Source organism: Ailuropoda melanoleuca, chromosome 3 (assembly GCF_002007445.2).
Source record: "Ailuropoda melanoleuca isolate Jingjing chromosome 3, ASM200744v2, whole genome shotgun sequence".
NCBI lineage: Eukaryota > Metazoa > Chordata > Mammalia > Carnivora > Ursidae > Ailuropoda > Ailuropoda melanoleuca.
This window is the reverse complement of record NC_048220.1, coordinates 100,023,439-100,046,086: the sequence shown is the minus strand read 5'-3', so window position 1 is coordinate 100,046,086 and position 22,648 is coordinate 100,023,439. Positions and strand designations below refer to the sequence as shown.

Here is a 22,648-nt window from a genome sequence, read left to right as displayed (position 1 = left end):
CGGGGCGGGGGGCGGGGCCGAGGGCGGGGCCGAGCGCCGCCGCCCGGGGAGCCGAGCGGAGCGGGGCAGAGCATCCTGCGCCCCGGCGCGGGGCCCCGCGGTAGCCTTGGGCTGCTCCCCTGGACCTGCGGCAGACCCAGGTAAGCGGCGCTCGCAGGCCTCGGGGCCGTCATGGGGACCGGGGTGCTGCAGGGGACGTCGATACGGCCGTGAGGATGCGCAAGGGGCCGGCGCCCCTTCTCCTAGCCCGAGGGGGGCGCTCGGCTCGGCGTCCCGGCTAGCGCGGCCTGGGGGATCCCCCGAAGCCCCTGGAGGCTGGTCTCCAGGCCCTGCGCGGCCCTCTTCCCCCGCTGGCCCACCCCGGGCCCCGCGGTGCGGACCCCCTACGAGGAGGCGCGGACACTCGACGCAGCTCGGGCGCGGCGGCGGCGGCGGCAGCAGCGGCAGCGGCAGCGACAGCAGCAGGTGCGCGGCCTGGTCCGGAGCCGCTGGCCAGAGAGGAAGCGGCGCTAATCCCGAGCACAGGAGACACCTGCAGCGGCCGCAAACCCAGCGGCGGCGACATCCCCGAGCCCAGGTATTGCAGAGCGCCGGCTGCCGCCACTGCCGCCGCGGCCACCATCACCTCCTCCAGGGACAGCGAGAGCCGCGTGGGCCCGCCTGGCAGACGCCTGGGGCACACAGCGCCCTGCGGTGAACCAGAGATGGGTGGGGCGAGGGGCGAAGCGCCAGTGTTTGGGGGTGGGGGTTTTAACGAGGGAGGAGGCAAGTCTGACCAGCTTTGAAGCCTTCTGGCCTACGCTAGCATCACTCTCCTTCCCGGCTGGCGGTGGGCGGGGGAGGACAAGGGGAAAGGGATGAGTGGGCTGACTCCTGGGGTAAAGGTTGGATTTTCTTGAGCTCTGGAGACCCCGAAAGATTGCCTACCTGTCTATTGTAGCTTCTGCTTTTCAGGACATCCCTCCCCCTCGATGGATGGGTGAAAAGGGAGAGAACAGGGGTGGGGGTGGGGGCAGGAAGCATGGTCGGGCAGGAGTATGGTTCTCTGTACTGAGGAGAACCTGGCAGTAAAGGACACTGGCACTGCCCTGGCCCTCCCCAGCTCAGGGAATCTGACTTTGACCCCTGCTTGCCTAGTGTCTCCAGCTCAGTGGAAACACTCACCTAGGGCTGATGGGTCATCTGCTCCCCTTCCAGCCAAGACAGGAAGGTGGCAAGGACCTTTTCCTGTTAGCCCCCAGGGGCCTGTGCCTTCCTAGCATGGGTGAGGAGACTGGCGCGGTCCTGCTGGCATGAGAGACAAATTTAGGGGAGTGCTTGTTCTCATACCCCTCTTTTCTACCTTCTACCTGTGTCCCCCTTAGGGCAATGTGTCTTAGCTTACTTGCTCTTGGGCACAGGCCCTTTTGGAAGCCATGCTGGTAACCCCAGAGATTACAGATGTTGGAGGGCAAAATTCTAGGTCCATGTCCCTGAGCAAGATTGCAAAGGCCATGAAGGCAGTTTTCGTCACCATAAGACCTTCTCTGTGACTCTCCCTGAGGCCTCCCACCTCCACCTCCATGTTCTGTGCTTCCCCCATTCTCCCGTGTCAAAAATTATTTTCAAGAAAGGAGCCCGTGAACATGTTTATCTTTAAAGAGCTAAATACAAAAGAATCGTCATTCGAAGCAGAGCAGGTCCTTTAGAAGTCATTTCACTGGAAAGGAAACAGAGGCTGGGAGGCATTTGAATGGAAAACAAAGCTTTAAGTCAACATATTTGATATCTCTAATGGTGGAATTTCAGGCAGTGGGCTGCAAGTGGGAACAGGGAACTAGGTCGCAATTTTGGGGAACAGTTCACTGAAATGACAGTATCTAGCAGCTGTCAGCTCTGCTTGCTGCTGGGGCAGAAATACCGTGGGAGCATGTGTGTGTAACCCGGCCAGGGGTTACTGTCACTGGAAGGTATTTGTGGAGTACCCAGTATCCGCTGGGGGTGGGGGGTGAACTTTCCTATTGAGAGTTACTCATGGGCACCGGCTGCCATCTGCCCGGGCAGCTACTAGGCCACAAGAAGCGCGTGTTGTTGCTTACAAAGCCAGCGCTTCTGCCTGGTTCTACACACTGCGCCTCTGGCTGGGGGCATTAGCTCTCTGCTCACTAAGCTTCTTTATTATATTTCCTGGCCAGTTCTGACCAATTCTGGAGGCACCCAAGCCTGCCTTGTTCCGTCCCTGCTGAAAGTGGAAAAGGAAAAACTTGCTTTAGGCATTAGGCCAAGAATCGGGGTGGCATATGATCCAGTAGGGGGAGAGTTTTTCTCTCATCAAATAAGAGGCTGGCCCAGAAAAGGTAGACATGAATTTAAAATCTGGAAAAGAGCCCCAGGAGAACACTACATGCCACCTCTGATAAATCGTGCCCTCTTGGGAGTTCAGTGGGCCTCCACTGCTGTCATTGACCAGCAAGCTGAATGAGGTGATGAATAGGCAACAAGCTAATTAGCATTGGAGACAGCGCTCCTGGAAAACAGTACAGGGCTCCAGTCCCCACATTTGAAGATCGGCCTACACTGTCACTCAAAGAGGTTTCTTTTGGCTGCTGTTGGCCCCAGGGTTCTACCAAGAGCTTCACAAAATGGCCTTTTGTAGCCTCCATGTGGCCACCATAACAATGAGTCTATTTCTTTACTAGCAAGTATTAATTATTCAGTTGTAGTTGACGAAACCAGACATCAGTCACCTCATTGGAGCCTTTGTAACAGGCCTTTGGTTTCGTCGTTCTGCGGAGCAAACCCATGTCTAAGGTCCAGAGGGTAGAGCCTGCTTTGGTAGTGGGGCACGCTTGGTAGGAACTGGGAGCCCGGCCGTGGTGGGGGAGGAGCTGGTCCTTCATTGGATGCTCTCACTTAGTGAGGGTCGCATGAATGTGTCGAGTATCTAGCACATAGTGAAGTGTTATTATATTTATGTGTTTATCGTTGAAATGTATTAATTACATAATCATTAAGAGTGTGGTTCATGTGTGTAGTCAACCCACAGCTCTTCCCAACCCCTCTACCTCCAGAGCCTTCCTGGGTTTTGGTTTTCCCAGGGGATTTGGCTCTGTGACCAAGAAACCTAGCCCCTGAAGGTTTACCAGCAAAAGGTAGCCAGAAGAGTGGTAAGATGTGGTATCAGTAAGGGCTTCAGGTAGGAAGTGCTCCTGAGTACCTCACTAAAGGTGGGTATAACTTGAGTAGGCAGAAAGAAGGGGCAGGAATACACTAAGCAGAAGTCCAGAGGTAGTTCTCACATTTCAACACACAGAGGTCAGGAAGGAACTTTCCCTCTGTGTGTGTTTAGCATTTTGCAATCAGCCAAAAATGTTAAGGGCACGCTTCACTTCCCAGGCAGACAGAGCAGAGCCGTGGCCTTCGGACACAGGATTTATCCTTGACTTGCTGTGTGCCTTTAAATCCTCCACTACCTCTCTGACTTTAAAAACTGGCTGAGGGAAAGCAGCTTGCCCAGCTTGTTACCTACCTGTTGCCACAAGAGCCTGCAGATGAGATAATGCCTATAAATCCCAGTCTTAGAAGAAAAGGCCATGGAAACAGAGAAGAGAAAGAGGTTTTGGAATGTGTGACTCTTTTGGATGACTGCCTTTTATTCCTAAAGGAACAATTTATTAATTATATATTGTGTGTCAATTTAAGAAGACAAAGCTGTGGCCTCTCTGTAACATTGAGCCAAGGGGAAACTGAAAGGCACTTTGTGATTCACAGATTCTGTCAAGGCCCCTGGACAGCCTTGTCTGTACAAAGACACTTCAGATTTCAGCCCGTGGGTGTGGGACGCCTCCCAGGACGCAGAGTTTGGACACTGGCTTCCTAGCCATGGCCATTATGCCAAGGGCTGTGTGTGGTATGCCCCAAAGGATGTCCATTCAAGCCATACTTCTTGGGCCCTGGCAACAGAGGAAGAAACCGATTGGGTGCAAATCCTTGAAAGAAATTATTTTGAGAAAGCAGAGCTTGGGTTCAGGCAGGATTTCTTGCAGGGACCCCTCTGGCTGAGTGGCATTTTGACTGACTTACAGCAACTCAGAAATAGTGCAAGGAGAGAGGAAAGTAAACATGACCTTCTGGAGAGATGCCTGAGAAGGACCCAGTGATGACTTCATCAATAGGCCTTTTGATTGTGTGTTTGCATCATCGTTAGGTCATCTTAGAGCCATGGTTCTCAGACTTTCATCTCTTCGTGGGATAGAGGGATGTTTAGTATGTCCATGTGGTATGGTCTCTGTCTTCCAGATAAGGGAGGAGATGATGTCCTCTGCAGAAAGTAAAGGTGGTGGACTGGTTAGGAAAGTTCAGGAGACTTCCGGAGGTTTGGAACAGCTGCCTCTGTGCACGGAATAAGAAATCAGCTGGGGGATGAATGATAGGATTGTCTAACATGACTGAGACCAGAGAGTCTACAGGGCTGACCCTCAGAAAAGATACTCAGTAACTCGGGGTTAAGTGAAGGGATACCTGAGAAAAATAGCCAATTTGTGCTTTTAAACTGTGATGCCTTAAGACTGATTTTGGCAAGGTATGAATGGTGAGAAAAGAATTCAGCACTAAGGTTCAACCATCAACCTCCAAGTATGTTATACCTTCATGTGGGAAAGAGAAATAAGGACCTGCGTCTTACGGGTTAAGGTGGAAACTGTATGACAGAATGTCCTAAAGAAGTCCCCTCCGTGTCTTATAGCAATAAGGCTGACTTAGATGTGATGCCTTAGAGGACCATAATGTTTTAAATTAAAAAACATTTTTTTTTTAAAACCAGAAGACATGAATTTGGGCCACTCGCTTATGCATTCAACAAATTGTTCCTGTAGGGCTTATTAAGTAAATAATGCATAGCATGTGCCCTGATCTGTACTAGGGCTTTGGGTCAAACGCAAAAAAAAAAGATGACTATTCCTGTTTTTGATGATCCAAAGAATTAATGAAACATAAAGCAATTTATAATGCAGTAGAAAATTGTGGACTCTTAGACTGAGCACTTTCAGAATCCAGAGAAATGAAGGTTTGTTGGAGTTTGGCTAGTCAGACCTTCGTGGAGGAGGCCTGTGTTGAATTGGGCCTTGACAGTGGTCAAGGGTAGGATTCGAGAAGGGGAGAGGACAGTCTACTGGAGAATGGAGAGAGTTAGAGCGAAGGCAGGTTAATGGCACCTCACACTGGCCAGAGTGGGTGTCCGTGTTGGAGAACTGCATTCTTGAAGGAAGCCCTTTGCATGGAGGGTCCATCTGCTGTCAAGTGTCATTTTTTTTCAAGTTGGAAGGGCCCTGAGAGAGGCTCAAGTCCAGTGATTCTTAACTGGTTGTTTTGGGTTTGCTCTCTTTATTTTTTTAGTAATATGATAGACAATATTGACATGTTCAACACCCCACACTCTCAGCCAGTCCCCTCCCCACTCTACCCCCATTTTCTCCCACTCATCAAAAGAGATACACACACAAGCCGTGATAGCATGTGAGCACTTGGAACCCTCCCAAGCACATAATAAAAGTACTTTGTTTGCAAACCTCACTACTTAAACTGTTAACTGGTAAAAGTTGCCCACAAGAATCTTCACAACGGATGTTTTTTGGTTTTGTTGTTTTTTTTAAAGATTTTATTTATTTGAGAGCAAGACATAGAGCAGAGCAGGAGGGGAGGGGCAGAGGGAGAAGTGGGCTCCCCACTGAGCAGGGAACCTGATGAGGGACTCGATCCCAGGACCCTGGGATAGTGACCTGAGCCAAAGGCAGATGCTTAACTGACTGAGCCACCTAGGGGTCCCCAAAATGGACATTTTGACATCACAGTTGAGAACCACTGCCCGGCCAAGCTCTCTATTTTACAGACAGGGAAATGGCCTTTTTAGAGAGCGTGAAGAGGTGATGCCAGGGCCTAAGTCGGGCTTTCAGAGCCAGCCCCAGTCGAGCTGCAACTTCAGGAAACCGAGGCCTGCGCGCTCTGCTCTGGTGGCTGAACCTGGCTGCCTCGCTCTGTTTCCACAGCAGGTGCGGCGTGGCTGGCTTTCCTTCCTGAGTCTGAGCAGGCGCTCCTGAGACGCAGCTCCTCTCCCCAGACAGAGGTCACGTTGGTGCCCCTCCCACGCTGGCTTGTCACAGGCCCCATCGGGAGCAGATCGGCAAGCTGGCAAGCTGCCCTCGGTGGCACCCCCCCCCCCCCCCCCGCGAGAGGACGGGATCCGCCGGGTTGGGTTATCAACGGAAAGGCCCCCTCAACCCCGACAACACAGGAAGCAGCTGAGTTAAACGGCTGGCAGGAGCGGTGGCAAGGGTTCTAACCCTGCCAGGGTCTTGTTCTCCGCCGTAAACGACCAGGAGGGTAGGCCCCTCCAGAGGCCCCAGACATAGACTTCTCTGCTCTCACCTCAGGTCCCTTGTGTGGAAAGAAGCTGCGGGGACGGGGCCTGTGTCCCAGAAGGCCCGCAGGGAGGGAGTTAGGTAGCGAAGAACGCTGAAGACAGTGCTGTGGACTGTCCGGATGTCAGTCAGAGATGCTAGGGAGGAGGCCTTGGGTTGTTATCTTTTAAAATAAATTGTAAAATTTCGATCAAAGTAATGCATGCTTTCAAAAGAAAATAGTATTGAAAGACTCATAATGAAAACAGCCATCCAGCGCCCACCTCCCCAGAGAGGCTGTCACTCCTAAGTCACCATTTCTGCCAGCACGTGCCTCCAGATCTCTCTCCAGGATATGCTTACTCGGCTGTTTCTTGATTTATCTGTTCTATGCATTGTCTGTTTACTTCCTGCTGTGATGGATGAACTCACTTTCTTACACCATGCGCCTCCCTCCCCTGGCCACATCTCCCAATGTAGCAAGAGCTCTGTTTTAACCTAAATCATGTTTGAAGCATCTACATTATTAAGACGTGTAAATGATGATCACAAGAGAGCTAGGTAATGTCCTTTGATTTATCTCCTTTCCTACATGGCTTTTTTGTATTATTGCATAATTAGAATTTTCTCCCTTCCTTCCTTCCTATTTAAATGTTGCACTTTTTTTTTTTTTAACAGCTCTGTCATATCTGTTATTGTATCAGATCCTCCTATCTTCCGGGGAAGTTACAGTGTGAACCCCAGCTCCGCCCCTAACTAGCCAAGTGACCTTGCACTGGTCCATCTTGTCTTGTCTCTCAGCCTCAGTGTCCTCTGAGCAGAAGGAGAGCTCAGGGAAGGAGGAGGACAACAAACTGAACCAGTCTTGTTCTCATTCTAAACCTCAAAGCCCATCCCCCCACCTCAGAGGCTGTTGCTGTCTGAGCAGTCCCTCCTCCAGGGTGGGGAAGCCCCCCCCCGCCGCCCCGGACTCCACAGATGGCAGTGCAACAAGACCTGGGGGGTGGAGGGGTGGGAGTGCTGGTTTGGGTCCTGCCCCACAGTGGGCTGGCTCGTCCTGCAGTCTGGGGGCTGCTCCAGGAGGTCCCATGGATGTGTCTGTTGCTCTCTGCTTCTCTTCTACTCCTCTGGTGATTTTTATTCACCGTAGTCTCTGCTTGTCTGGGACAGCATCATAGTTCCCAAACTCGCCAGGCTCCTACTCCAGCTCCCTCTCTCTGTACTCCAGCTCCCTCTCTCTGTACCACTCCTACTTATGTATACCTAAGTGTCCCCAAGTACTCATGCCCATAGGAACATTTTTTGGTAATGACTTTATTTAGTCACACATTCTGCGGTTCACCCATTTAAAGCATACAGTTCAGTAATTTTTAGTATATTCACAGAGTTGTGCAACCGTCATCGTGGCTGATTGTCATCACCCCAGAAAGAAGAACCTTCATGCCCATTAGCAGCACCACCTAGTTCCCCGCAGTCTCCACCCCAAGCCTAGGCAACCACGAATTACTTACTGTCTCTCTTGATTTGCCCACCCTGGACATTTCCTTTTAAAAAGCATATTATGCTTCTTTCACTTAGCAGATTTTCAAAGTCCATCCATGTTGTGGCATGTGTCTATAACTCATTCTTTTTTTTATGGCTGAATAATATTCCATAGTGTGGATATACCATATTTTATTTACCCATTCATCAGCTGATGGACATTTGAGTCATTTCCACTTTCTGGCCTTTACGAACAATGGTGCCGTGAACATTCATGTACAAGTTTTTATGTGGATGTATCTTTCCAGTTCTCTTGGGATTATACCTAGGAAAGGGATTGCTTCATTCATATGGTAACTCTATGTTTAAAACTTGGAGGGACTGCCAAACTGTTTCCCAAAATTGCTGCCCTACTTCACCTTCCTTCCAGCAGAGTATGGGGTTCCAATTTCACATCCTCACCAACATTGGTTATTATCTGTCTTTTTGATTATAGCTGTTCTAATGGATGTGAAGTGATAGCTCACTGTGATTTTGATTTGCATTTCCCTAATGGCTAAGGATATAATTAATAATTTTATATGCTTATTGTCCGTTTGTCTGTCTTCTTTGGAGCAAAGTGTGTTCCTATCGTTTGTCCATTTTAAAGATTGGGTTGCCTTTCTGTTATTGGATTTTAAGAATTCTTTATATATTCTATATAAATAGTGGATGACTTCCAGATAGTCTCTTCCATCCTGTGGATTGTCTTTTCACTTTCTTGATGATGTTTTCTGAGGTACCAAAGTTTTAAATTTAACTGTGATGCTGTCTATTAATAGACAGCTAATCAAATCGAACAGGTGCTTCTCTTTTTTATATCACTGCTTATACTTTTGATGTTATTACGTATTCCAGAGTCACAAAGATTTACTCCTGTGTTTTCTTCCAAGAGTTTTATTGTTTTGGCTGTTACATTTAGGTCTTTGATCTATTTTGAGTTAATTTGTTGTGTGGTGTGGGGTAGAAGTCCGCCTTAATTCTTTCGCATGTGGATATCCAGTTGTCCCAGCTCCATTTGTTGAAAAGAGTACCCTTTCCCCATTGAACCGTTTTGGTACCCTTGTCAAAAATCAATTGACCGTAAATATGAGGGTTTATTTTTAGATTTTCAATTCTGTTTTTATCTTTATACCAATACCACACTTTTTTTTTTCACACTGTTTTGATTACTGTAGCTTTGCAGTAAGTTTTGAAATTGGGAAGTGGTTGTCCTCCGATTTTGTTCTTTTTTGGGATTGTTTTGAATTTCCGTGTGAATTTTAGGATTAGCATGTCAATTTCCTCACAGATGCCAGCTGGGATTTTGATGGGGAGCATATTGGATCTATATAAATTTGGGGAGTACTGCCATCTTAACAATATTAAGTCTTCCAATCTATGAAAATGGGACATCTTTCCATTTATTTGTATCCTCATTAATTTTTTGACAATATTTTATAGTTTTCAGAGTATACATTTTATGCTCTTTTTCTTTGCCAAATTGATTCCTAAATATTATTTGTGGTACTGTTATAAACAGAATTATTTTCCTGATTTCATTTTTTGATCATGCATTACTAGTATATAGAGATACAATTGATATTTGTATGTTGATCTTATATCCTGCAACCTTGCTGAATATATTTGTTCATTCTAATAGCTTTTAGTAGGTTTCATAAGGATTTTCTACTACAAAATTAAGCATCTGCACACAGCGATAGTTTTACTCCTTCCTTTCCAACAGGGGTACCATTTATTTCGTTTTCTTGCCTAATTACACTGGCCAGAACCTCCAATGTAATGCTGAATGGAAATGGAGAGAGCAGACATCCTTGTCTTCTTCCTAATTTTAGAAAAGGATTCAGTCTTTTAACATTAAGCCTGATATTGGCTGTGGATTTTGTTTTGTTTGTTTTCGCTGCCCTTGTCAGGTTGAGGAGGTTCCCTTCTGTTCCTGGTTTGTTGGGTGTTTTGTCATGAAGGAGTGTGAGATTTTGTCCAGTGTTCTTTCTGCATATACTAAGATGACCCTGTGGGATTTGTCCTTTATTCTGTGATATGCCTTATTACATTAATTGATATTTTGATGTTAATGTTAAACCAATCGTACATTCCTGGGATAAATCTCACTTTGTCATGATGTATAATCTTTTTTATACATTGCTGGATTTGGTTTTGTTGGGGAAATTTTATTGAGGACTCTGTAGCTAGCAAGCTGTTTACATGGATTAACTCATTTAGTTTTCAAAGCCTATGAGGTAGGGCCTATTATTATTCCTCATATCAGAGACAGGAAGGTGAGGCTCAGAAACATGATGCCATCATCCCAAGGTCACACAGCCAGCAGTGGCAGTCACGATTCGAACTAGTTCTTCATCCCACTCTCACCAGATAAACCACCTCTCATGAGCATATCAGTTGTGATGTGAGATGATTTTCAGATGATACCCATTGTTTTCATTGCTTTTATATTTTTTAGTTTCCTTTGTTTATGGCAAATGATACTGGTTCTCTGTTAGTGATTGTAATATGAGCTTTCTTCTAAAATATATTTATAAAGTAAAAAATGAAAAGCCTTCTTAGAAAAAATATGTAAGTAATTGTATAGACAGTTTATGGGTATGACTGCATATTCCATGTTGATTTAAGTTATCTGTGTTGCCAATAGTGAAGGAGAAGGAAAGGGAAAACTAGAAACAAAGACATGGCCAATTCAGGTCATCTCATTTCTCCTGTGTGGTCAGGGGATTCAGATGGGTTCACGCATTCACCCGCTAATTCCTCAGTGCCTAATCTGTCTTCAGCACTCTGCTAAGGTCTCTGAGGCTTTCAGTGATGGCTAAGAAATGGCCTTTTACCTCACGGAGCCTCCACATGCCTGCATTCTTCTACTCGAGGGAGGGCATACATGTTTTCTTTCACGGGCAAACTCAGATTGATGGCCGGTGGCCACCTGGAGCTCTGTATTTCATGAGGAGGATACTCAGGCTGCCTGTGGACTCATTGAGAAATAAAGACGTTATCAGTTAGTAACAGTGGCTCTGATGTAGGAAGAGGAAGTATCAGTACTTGTCACCCTTCCCCGGCAGCACGTGTCAGAAGAGAGGTACTGCTGAGGGACCCAGAACTGGAATCACCGGGTCACACGGTCACTCTGTGTTCTAAAATTTGAGGAACTGCTACACTGTTTCCCAAGGTACTGCAGTGTTTTACTTTCCTACCAGCAGCGTCTGAGGGTTCTGATTTCACAGCCTCACCAATGCTGGAAGGAGCAATCATGTCCTAGAGGGGAGTGACCTTGAAGGACGAGTGAAATCAGGTCATACAGTGAGAGAAGGAAGAGAGTTAGTATTTCAGAGATAACTGTTTACAAAGTATTGAAGCTTTTCACTTGCTAACTATTTGAGCCATTTTGATGGAGTTCTTTCTAAAATATAAACAGGTTTTTGCTATTTATATTCCTTTTCCTCCTCTTCCACTTTTAAAATTCTAGTATCTTGAATGTAGTGATGGCTTTCTTGATGTCTTGGGCTCACTGGCCGTCTACTCATTGAATAAATCTTTTTTTTTTTTTTAACTTTTTTGAAAAAGATTTTTATTTATTTGAGAGAGAAAGAGAGAGAAAAGCATGAGCTGGGAGGTGGAGAGAGGGAGAATTAGGCTCCCAGCTGAGCAGAGAGCCCAACAGCGGGGCTTGATCCCAAGACCCTGGAATCATGACCTGAGTCAAAGGCAGATACTCACCTGACTGAGCCACCCAGGTGCCCCTATTCATTGAATAAATCTTTATGTAGCTACAAATGTGTGGCTGAAACTGTGCTGGGAGCTTGCTGTGAGTTAGACACAGCTCCTGCCCTCAAGGAATTCGTCATTTAGGGCAGGAGAGAAAACGTGGTAAAAGGCGTAATAAAGCATTATGGATGCCACAAAAGTAGGGGCACACTGGGTTTAAGGAGGGCCAAAGGAGAAAGTGAATTTGGGTAGGGGGTAAGAGAGTCAGAAAGGCTCCTTAAGGAGGTAGCCATTCCCTCCCGTCTCCCCGAGCCCTGGATCACCCTAGCAGTGTATGCAGTACTTGGATTGTGTGCTGTGGGTATTGATGATACTTCTGTAGGCTATTGAAATATGTAGAGTTCTGCTTCTGTACTTTGGGGCCCAGACCCCCAACCTATATAGTTCCTCTCCATCCTGCATGGCTCTACCTCTCCTCTCCAGGCACTACTGGGAGGCTTGCTGCTGTCAGCGTTGGGGCTGCCCCTAACCTATGACTTTATTTTATGGACAGGCGATACATTAAAAGAAGTGCCGAGTGGCTACAGTGGGGTTTGGAGCCACAAGGTTTGACCATAGGATCAGTGGAGTGTTCCTGTAAAACTCTCCACTTCCAGCCTGTTCGGGATAACCCACATGGTCCATTCTGGTGGAGTCTGTGGAAGGCCTGTAAGAGGTACACGGGTGACTGTGTCCCTGCTTGGCCTCCACACTTGTGAAGAAGCTGACTCCGACATGTGGAAGGGTCTCAGCTGCAGAGGAAGTACTGCCCGTGGAGCCACGTCCTGTCCCAGCAAACTTGGGTCCCTGCACAATCTCCAGCACGCCCAGTGTATACCCACAGTGGAAAAGCAGGCTACACGCCGGGTTCCTTCTTTGGATTTTTCCCTGCTCAGTTAAATGCTGTGCAAAAATACATTTTTTTTAAGGAGGACAGCCTAAGCCTCCCATTTATTTACTTATGTACTTATTTATTTACATACTTACTTAGGTAATATTTGTTTACATAAATATACACGTATTTATCATTTTGTAAATTACGGATTTATTTTTGTATTTATTTAATTGCTTTCTAGCTGGAGAGATTTACAGGCAAGGAAAATATGCCCTGGCTTCCTGATGTGTGTGGGACCCAAAGGTGACAGTTACCTAATCTTTCTAGGTTGGCAGAATCTTGTTCTTCTTGAGGAAGGAAAAAGCAGCCAACCTGGAGGGGAAACAAAAGTCAGGTCCTTGATACCTTTTATAAAAGTACAGATGTAGGTGTGGTCTAGAAGAAAGGGCATTGAACAGGGAGTCAAGATATCCCCTTTCTGACCTAGCTCAGCCACCAGCTGACCACGTGACCTTGAAAGAAAGTTTTCACTTCTCAGTAACACTGTGCCCTCCTTAGAAAAATAGCAAAAATAACACCTGTCCTCTCGAAACTGCAGGGCGGTTGTGACTGAGGAAATCAATATGAAAGACCTATAGTGTTGAGATGTTGGAGTGGAGATAATAGTAATGCTCTCCTTTTTTTTTTTAATAGAATTGTTGCAATGTTTGATTCGTCCATTCATCGTGTTAAAAAGAGGCCACCCGCCTGCTAACATTTCCCAAGGGCTTACTCTGTGCCTGCTATCAGGCAGCATTCCACATTCTGTAATGTTATATAATCCTCAGAACGAATCACTGAGGGCAGGGACCATTATTAATTATTGCCCTTTTAAAGGTAAGGAGAGGTTAAGTAATGTGCTCACGGTTATGTAGCTACTGAGTGGCAGATGACAGATTTGAACCCATAGCGAAAGCTTAACTGCTCTCCTTAGCCCAGTATTCCACTTCAGTAAAAAGATCCCACTATTTTTCCTTTTCCTTCCAGAAAGCCAAATAGAAAATGACAATGCAGATCTTTTGCTTCCAGAGTGGCCAGGCTTAGGGTGTGGTAGTCAGAACCTGCGTCCCCCAAGCCAGGTTCTCCCGGCACGCATCCGGCATTTGCGGGGTCCACCCCCTCTTGCTCGGGGTCCATCAGCCATCTCAGCCAGGGCGCCCCTAAAGCCCTTCTCGGAGGCAGATTGCCTTAGAGCCCAGTGTTGTTACCTCTCGGTGAAACCAGGCCACTGTGTTTGAGCTGGTTAGAAAGATGCTCAATTTAAATCGGCCGTGAATGCCCCACCCCGAGAGAATGCAGCTGTGCCTGGTAAGTGACACTCCCAAAACACTGTTAATTTTTAAGTATTTTTATGAATTTCTCTCCCAAAGTGACAAAATGGCCAAGTGTTCATTGATTGGATATGAAGACTCATTCTCATTTGGAAGATTGCATAAGAGGCAGGACCCTTGAGCCAGAAAGCAAGTGCTTATTTTCATGCATACCGCTTAAAATTTCCAGAATGTTTTTTTCTTTCTGATTGATGTGGAGTTGGCAGTGACTTACAGCACTTGAGTTAAAAATGTCTGATTTCCTTCTCCCTGAGGCAGTGAATGATCTACAAACAAACACAGGAATCCATTAGAGAAGCTGCATTTACAAGGAGGAAAGAAAGGTTGCATTAACAGAAATAAAGACTCCTAATTTACTGGCTGGTAGGCTGTTCACTTATTGATTCTCTTCAAGGGAAGTGCAGGGGTATTATTGCGTTAAAGGGAAAACCTTAAGGGTTATTCTGGTAGATGAGTTACTTTATAGTGTGTGAAGTCCAGAAGAAACCCAGGGTGTAGGAGAAAGGTGAAGGGAAAGATCATGGCAAGTGGGAGTCAGGCAAGGTGTAGGAAGGGAGATAGGTTAGAGCTGGTGGTAATTAACCTGAGCCTGAGGATTTCATGAAAATTTTCAAACATACATAAAATTGGACAGAAAAGATATAATGAATCCTTATGTAAGCACCACACAGCATTAACAGTTATTAGGCCATGGCCAGTTTTGTTTCATCTGTTACTCACTTTTTCCCTACCTAGTATTATTTGGAAGCAAACCCCTGTATCATTTTATCCATATTTTAGTAGGTGTTTCTAGAAGATAAGAACTCTTTTAAAATTTGACCTTGATATTATTATCACACCTGAAAAATAATAGCACTGTTTCCTTAATATTATCAAATACCCAGTCACTCTTAAATTTTCCAATTTCCTCGTAAGTGATTTTCTTTTGGTGGCTTGTTTGAAAGCGGATCCAAACAAGGGGACGCACTGTGGTAGTCTGTTAGTCCCCCATGGGCGACTGCTTCCCCTCCATCTCTTTTTTCCCCCCATGGAATTTATTTGTTGAAGACACTGAGTCATCTGTCCTGCAGAGTTTCCCGTAGATTATGTTTTACTAATTACATCACTGTGGTGTATTCTAACGTGTTCTTCTGTCCTGTCCATTTCCTACGAACGAGTGTCAAAGGTTCGATCGGGTTCATGCGCTTGGCCTTGGGTCCCACAGTCTTCGTAAGGTGATGGCGTGCTTTTCCATCAGGAGGCACATCGTGTCGGACTGTCTTTCATTGAATGATGTTAGCAGTTGTTTATCTATGCCTACATCCATTTTAGGCGTTAGAAAAATAGGGATATTTTATTTTTATTTTTTGTTTTTTAAAGATTTTATTTATTTGACACACAGAGAGAGAGCACAAGCAGGGGGAGCAGCAGGCAGAGGGAGAGGGAGAAACAGGCCCTCTGCTGAGCAGGGAGCCCAATGCGGGGCTCAATGACGTGAGCCGAAGGCAGATGCTTAACCAACAGAGCCACCCAGGTGCCCCCAAATTCGGGATATTTTAGTTGTCAATATTTCTGGGGGAAAAAAAAAGAACTTCTCTATCTGTAGAGAGAAACATTCCCCTCTTCTGCAATTTGGTTATCCAGCGGTCAGTTTGTATAGGAAAGACCCGTTAAATGTTTGCTCCTTTCCTTTTTTGTACCTATGGTCAGCATAAAGGTTGGTTCACAGGCATCCTCAAGCAGTAACAAAGTAATAAAAACCAAGGTTTTTTTAAGTGTCTTTATGATTCCTTAAACATATGTGATATTGCTTCAGGTGTACTGAGTTACACTAACTGAGCTCACATCAGCTGGCCAGAGGAAGCTTCCACAAGTTGGCTCTTGGGTCCCTTGGACACACCCAGTACTCAGAGAGCTGCTTCTTTACTTTCTGCTGCGACAACTTGCCTTTTTTATACATTTTCTGCCCCAGACCTGGACAGAGCTGGTTCTCCAAAATATTGATTCTTTTTTTTTTTTTAAGATTTTATTTATTTATTCGACAGAGATAGAGACAGCCAGCGAGAGGGAACACAAGCAGGGGGGGTGGGAGAGGAAGAAGCAGGCTCATAGTGGAGGAGCCTGATGTGGGGCTCGATTCCCATAACGCCGGGATCACGCCCTGAGCCGAAGGCAGACGCTTAACCGCTGTGCCACCCAGGCGCCCCCAAAATATTGATTCTTTTAGCAGGAAATGGAGTTTGCAGACCACAGCCTGGCAGTAAAGGTGCTCATTGCCCATGGACTGGTTATTGTATCCTGGTCTTTTCAGTGCACAGAGCTAGGAGATCAGCACATGTACACATACATAGAAACATACATATATATGGTATATTTAAAGTCAAAACATGCGATGACTTCCTACTGATGTCCCAAATTCACATTCAGGTCTGTTTGGTTTACTTGGTTTTGTATCTTCTTTCTCTCATCAAGAATGCCAGTTCTCAACACTGCCGGGAATGATAGCGCATTCCACAATTGCAAATTTGTTTTACCTTACACTGCATTCAGACATTCTCACTGCAACAGTTAACCAACATAATTACCAGAAAAAACCTAAGATATTTTTTTGCAACTCTTCATCCTTCTTAGGGTATCTCCTGTCAGAAATGTAAGATCAAACTTCTGAGTTTTAAAATCACTTGGAATAAGTTCTTTCTGTGTAGTTATGCCAACAACTAATACATATATACCTTCATTTGTTTTATCTTACCTTTTTGGGGGAGGGGTTGCTTTTTAAATATAAAATTTATTTTATAATTATGTAAAATATATGGCTTCAAAGTCAAATCTACAAAACAAGGTATATTCAAAGAAATCTTGCCTCTGTTCCCACCCCCTTAACCATATTCCTGCTTATCCCTCTTCTCCATAGGTGGGCAGGTTTTAAATTAAGATGGTTCATTCTTCCATTGTGTGTTTTTTCGTGTGTGTGTGTGTGTGTGTGTGTGTATCACTCCTCTCTTAGATAAATGATTGTGTATTGTATACAACATATCCTGGAGATCAGCCCATAGTTGCGTGCATAGATAGATTCCTCATTCCTTTTTACCGCTGCCTAGTATCTCACTGTGCGGCTGTACCATAGTCTATTCAGGCAATCTTCTGTCGAGGGGCGTTTGCATTTTGCAGTCTTTTGCTATGGCAGGTGATGCTGTAGTGAATAACCTTGTGCAAATGTCTTTTTGCATTTTTATCTACGTATCTTTGGGATAGTTTCCTAGAGGTGGGATTGTTGGTCAAAGAATAAAGCGCTGTACAGGTTAGTTATGTATTGCCAGATTTCCTTCCTTGTGCTGTCTCGCATCCTTACCAAGGTCCTAGGGATGGAGCCCAGGCATTTTATTATTAAAAAGCTCTGCCTGTGGGGGGCGCCTGGATGGCTCAGTGGGTTAAGCATCCAACTCTTGATTTCGGCCTAGGTCATGATCTTGGGGTAAGATTGAGCCCCAAGTCGGGCTCTGTGCTCTGTGGGGAATCTGTTTGAGATTCTCTCTCTCCCTCTTCCTCTGCCCCTCCACCCCCAGTAAATAAATAAATCTTAAAAAAAAAAAAGCTGTGCTTATAGTTCTTTGGCATAAGCAGGACCAACAGTCACTGATGCATGGCACCGGAAAAGACCTAGCACAGACAGAGACAGACCTCCTGCCAGAACGTGCAGCCTCACAATGTGAGTCTCAGCCCTTGAAAGGAAAAACAAAATTTGGAGCTGGAGACACCTGGGTCCCAACCCCAGCCCCACACTTACCAACGCTTGACCTTGTGAAATTACTTAAACTCTGAGCTTCTGTCGGCTCTTCTGTAAGATGGGAGTAATCATAGCTTGTACCTTTATAGGGTCGGTGCAAGATTAAAAGAGTAGAGTGCTTGGCAGAGGGTAAGGGCTAAAGAAATATTAGTTTTATTATTATTATTATTTGAATTAATGAAGAAAGTTATTAGGGCTCACGAGTCTGTAGGTCATTATGCTTTATAAAGTTATTAACCCCTCCTATAAAATGAACATAATACTGATGTAAGAAAGGAGACAATTTTTTGTGTGTTGATCGGCAAATGGTTTTGCTGTAGAACTGAATGCTGCCCTTAGAGTTCAGAGGAGAGAACAGGGAGAAGCATAGGTATGGAGAGGACCTAAAGCCACCCCCACGAGGCCAAGTGCCTGCTGAGGGCAGAGGGGAAGTCACTTCTGAGCTCCCCAAGCCCTCCCGGGCCGCGGCCTTCGCTGTTGCCACGCCGCGTGACAGGGGGTGTTAGAAGACTCAGTGAAGTGTGCTGCGTCGTTCGCTGCTCAGCCCTGCCCTATGCTCCCAGCCGTGGGCCCGACAGAGACCCTAGTGTGTGGGCAGCATGTGGTTGGGTACACTCTGCAGCCCCTAGACCGGCTGTCATGTCCTGGTGTCGGACACCACGTTTCCAGACAAGCAATCAAGACTACGTTCTCTGGCGCTTCAAAACTGCAACCTGAACGCCCGTCTCACCCTTGCCTGAGACTGGGGAAGGGAGGGGAGGGTGCTGTGACCTCAGCACAGTGGGCTTTCTCTTGGTTTCCTTACTCAAGCGTCCTAAAGGGGGGCAGCTCGTTATTATTAATCTTATGAAACTCCGTTTTTAGACTTGTTCACCTAGTCCACTCTTTGTTTGGCTTTGCTTTGTACTTTGCTTCATTTATTTCTGCGTTTGTAATGATCAGTCCCTGCATTCTCATTTCTTTGGGTTGATTTCTGTTCTTTTTTTAGATTTTTGAGCAAAATTAGGTTCATTTAGTTTCACTTTCTTACTTTCTGCTAAAGGCGTTTAAGACGTTTATGTTCTCTATCTTTCCATTCTAAATATTTTATAATTTCTATTTGAATTCCTCTCTTTAGCGATGAATAGACTTGAAGTATGTTTTTAGACATCTTCATAGGTATGGGAGTTTTTTGGGCTGCGATTTGCATTATTGATTTCTAACTGTATTCACGGTTATCAGCGACTGTGACTTCTAGGATGTCATGTTTGGGGGAATTCATGAGAACCTCTTCTATGGCCTAAATCGTGATCTTTTTTTATCAGTGTCTCACATAGGTTTTGAAAAAAATGAATATTCTGTTTGCTGGGTGCTGAGTTCTTAAAATAGTAGTGAGCTCAGCTTGGGTAAGCGTGTCTTCAGCTCCCCTTCAGCCTCACTGCCAGATGCAGCTCTCATCAAAGCCACTGCAATCTGCCAGGGTCCAAGACACAAAAATGTCCATTTAGGACTGATTTGTTTGGTTTGCCTCACAAAACCTCTCCAAGCCGTGGAAGACCATTGCTTCCATTCTTGCAAATAAGGTTAAACGTGCTGGAGTCTGAATTCTTTTAGTTCCAGCTAACTTGGCTTGTAAGATGTGGGCCCCAGTTTCAAGTGGAGAATCTTGGCTGTTTCCATCATGGGTATTTGTGCTGTGCAGTGATGTAGGAGTGGAATGGATATGTATCCTCACGGAGAACCACAGTTGGGGGCTGGCCATCACCCATGTCCAGCATCAGGCCCACTTGAGGCCCTTTGCCCTCTCCACGGTGGTTCTCTGGGTGTCCCATAACTGCGCTGAGCCTTGTTTCTTCATCTGTTCTGTGTCTGTAATACCACCTGCCATGTGGATCAGAGGGTTGTGGTGAGGCTCCATCTAGACAATAGATGTTTAAAAACACCAGTACTTTGTAAACTGTAAAGAGATCCTCCAATGCCAGGTACAGGTTGAGGGCACCTTGTGAAGAAGGAGCGAGTGGAAATGGTCTCAGTGCATGTAAATCCTCTTTCTTCTCTGGAAGGAGCCTCCACAGAGGGAGGTTGAGAAACCCTCAGAGGCCCCTGACATCCTTTTCCCTAGGTGCAGAATCCGGCCACCGCAGCCATGACCACCCACGTCACCCTGGAGGATGCCCTGTCCAACGTGGACCTGCTGGAGGAGCTGCCCCTCCCCGACCAGCAGCCATGCATCGAGCCGCCGCCGTCCTCCATCATGTACCAGGTTTGTTAGCCCGGAGCACCGGGCGCCGGGAACTCCGGATGCCCCGAGACAGCTTGTGCTGAAGGCCTGGAGAGGGGGCTGTCTGCCTCTTTGAGGTGAAAGGTCCTGAGCCGATGGCGTCCCTTGTGCCCTGGTGGCGCTGAGTACGAGGAATAGATTAGCTAGTAAACGGATACCAGGGCCGCTTCTCCCCGGGGAAGGCTTGTTGATCTGCTCTGACCCCAAATACCTTCCCGGCTGTTCTTGCTGCAGCACCAACCAAGGATTTGGCAGCTCTCATCTCATGAATTAAATATTACAATTTAGAAACCCCTAGAGCCTGCCTGGGTAATTACTTTTCCGTCATGTATGTGAGAAGAGCTCTCAGCTCCCCGTAGCAGCTAATGGCTCAGGGAAGCCAGTCACCATTGTTTGCTTTTGCCTGAGCTTGTGAAAAACCATGATCAGATTGCTCAAAACCATGACCCGCCCCCCCCCGGCATGACGGGAGGGGCACCCAGGTAGCTAGAGTCAGCCTCACCAAACAGCCCCTCGTCTGGGCGTGCTGGGGGATGTGCCACGTGAGGAAAGAATAAGTTAATACCAAATTTTCAGCTGTATTTGACCTTTTGTAGGTTCTGGGACTGCTAACTGAGACTAAATATGAATGCATAATATATTTGTAGTTTCATTCAGGAGTTAGATTTTATTATGCACATTCCTGAAGGGTCAAGTCACAAACTTGGCTTATTCATGTTTTCTAACTCAGGCTACATTTTTAATTACATAAATACCTTTTTTATTACAAGCAATACAGAAAAGTATAACAAATACAAATTTCTCTGTAACTGTGACTACACACACACACACACACACACCCCTTTTTACCATATATATGATATAAATATATATTATGCATAGATCTGTATATATATTTAACCGAAAGGGAACCATACTATATATATTGCTCTATGATTCGGCTTTTTTAACTTAAAATTTATTATGGGTATTTTTCCATGACAATACTACAATGCCGCCATTTTATTTTTAACTACGACCTAGTATTTATAAGTCCTTCGTATGGAGATACTATCGCTTATTTAGCCTTTTGCTGTTAATGGACATTTGGATGGTTTCCAGTGTTTTCTGTCACAAAAAGTGCTGCAGTTATCAACCTTGTACATAAGCATCTGCAGCTTCAGGTGAGTATTTTTACAACTGCCACATGAAAGCAATGCACATCTTAACTTTTAACTGCTATTTAGGGTTCTGTAGTTTAAGCATTTACTTCCAAGGCCCGGTGGGCAACCTGGGGAAGCAGATGCGGGCCCTGTCTAGCCAGCGCCTGCCCAGTGTGAGTCAGAGTGGGATTTTCTTGGGGGAAGATCAGAGGACGACGTGAAGATAGGTTTCCACAGAGATGTGTGGCATTTGTTGGCAGCGGTTTGGACTCATTTTTGGACACCCAGTCACCTTGGACTCGTTTTCCAACAAATGTTTCTGTCTTCTCATTCCTACAGGCTAACTTTGACACAAACTTCGAGGACAGGAATGCATTTGTCACAGGCATTGCAAGGTACATTGAGCAGGCTACAGTCCATTCCAGCATGGTAAGTCGCTGTGATCCTGCCAGCACGGGAGGGAGGGGCATGTGCTCAGCGCTCCGGGGAGCTGCCTGCCTCAGTCAGACCCATCTCTGTTCTCGGGCCCTGCCCCACCCTCTCCCAGGGCCTGGGGCACACTGTTCCCTTGTCTTCCAGCTTTGCAAATCCTACTCACCTATAGGGCCCCACTTAATCCCACTCTTTACATCTCTGAGTTTCTGGAACTTTATAGGTTAACATGTGATTAGATCCTGCCTTGTCTTATACTCTATAGATTACTGGCTGTGTGGAAATTTGTCTCTTGACCAAAGCAAAAGGTTTCTCAGAAAGAAGAGACGGCGGCTATAGAATGACACCTTATTGACCCAAGGAAGCTGGTGGTCTAAGTCATTCACAAGTGGGGTCAGTCGTCTGATAGGTCTGTACCTGACCCGTCTGTGAGGAATCATCCTCTTCCCTCTTGGGCTTTCATTGATTTTATTCTCATGTAGCCCTGGAATTTGAAGAACTTCAGAATCGTCATTCAGAGGCTCTGCCTACAGCTTATTGGACCTTTCTCACTGTATCACTTATATGCTAAAGCCTTGCCTTACCATCCCTGGCCCTATTCATTCAGTAAATACTGTGTACGTGGTACCTGCAGAGACTGCCAGATGTTGGAGAGGGGATGTCCAAGGACAAATGGGACCAGTCTTGATTCTCAGTGAGGCAAGTGGGAAATAGATAAACTTTCCATTTATTGAATACTTTCTGCGCAGATATTTTATTTGTTAAAAATTTTAAAAAATTTTAATTCCAGTGTAGTTAAGCCTGCAGTGTTATATTAGTTTCAGATGTACAATATAGTGATTTAATAATTCTGTACACGACTCAGTGCTCATCGTAAGTATCCTCTTCATCCCCATCACCTGTTTCACCCAGTCCACCCATCCCCCTCTCACCTCCTCTCTGGTAACCACCAGTTTGTTCTCTATAGTTAAGAGTCTATTTGTTGGTTTGTCTCCTTTTTCCCCCTTTGTGTGCTTGTTTTATTTCTTAAATTCCACTTATGAGTGAAATCATATGGTATTTGTCTTTGACTGACTTCGCTAAGCACTTTACTCCCTAGATCTCCCTAGATCCATCCATGTTGTTGCAAATGGCAAGAGTTCATTCTTTCTATGGCTGAATAATATCCCATTGTATATATATACCACATCTTCTT

The 22,648-nt window shown here is 45.8% G+C and overlaps 1 protein-coding gene across 4 annotated transcripts in view; it reads left to right on the top strand.

Annotated features, from left to right (window-relative positions):
- CYFIP2 (cytoplasmic FMR1 interacting protein 2) overlaps positions 1-22,648 on the top strand; it is a 123,971-nt gene continuing 101,323 nt past the window's right edge. For 2 of the 4 annotated variants that reach the window (XM_011219266.3, XM_002912501.4), the window contains exons 1-3: positions 155-577; positions 19,721-19,861; positions 21,361-21,450. In XM_011219266.3, coding sequence (XP_011217568.1) covers positions 19,745-19,861; positions 21,361-21,450 — 207 coding nt within the window. In that variant the 5' untranslated portion in view covers positions 155-577; positions 19,721-19,744. The other 2 variants (XM_034656803.1, XM_034656804.1) reach the window with 2 other exon arrangements.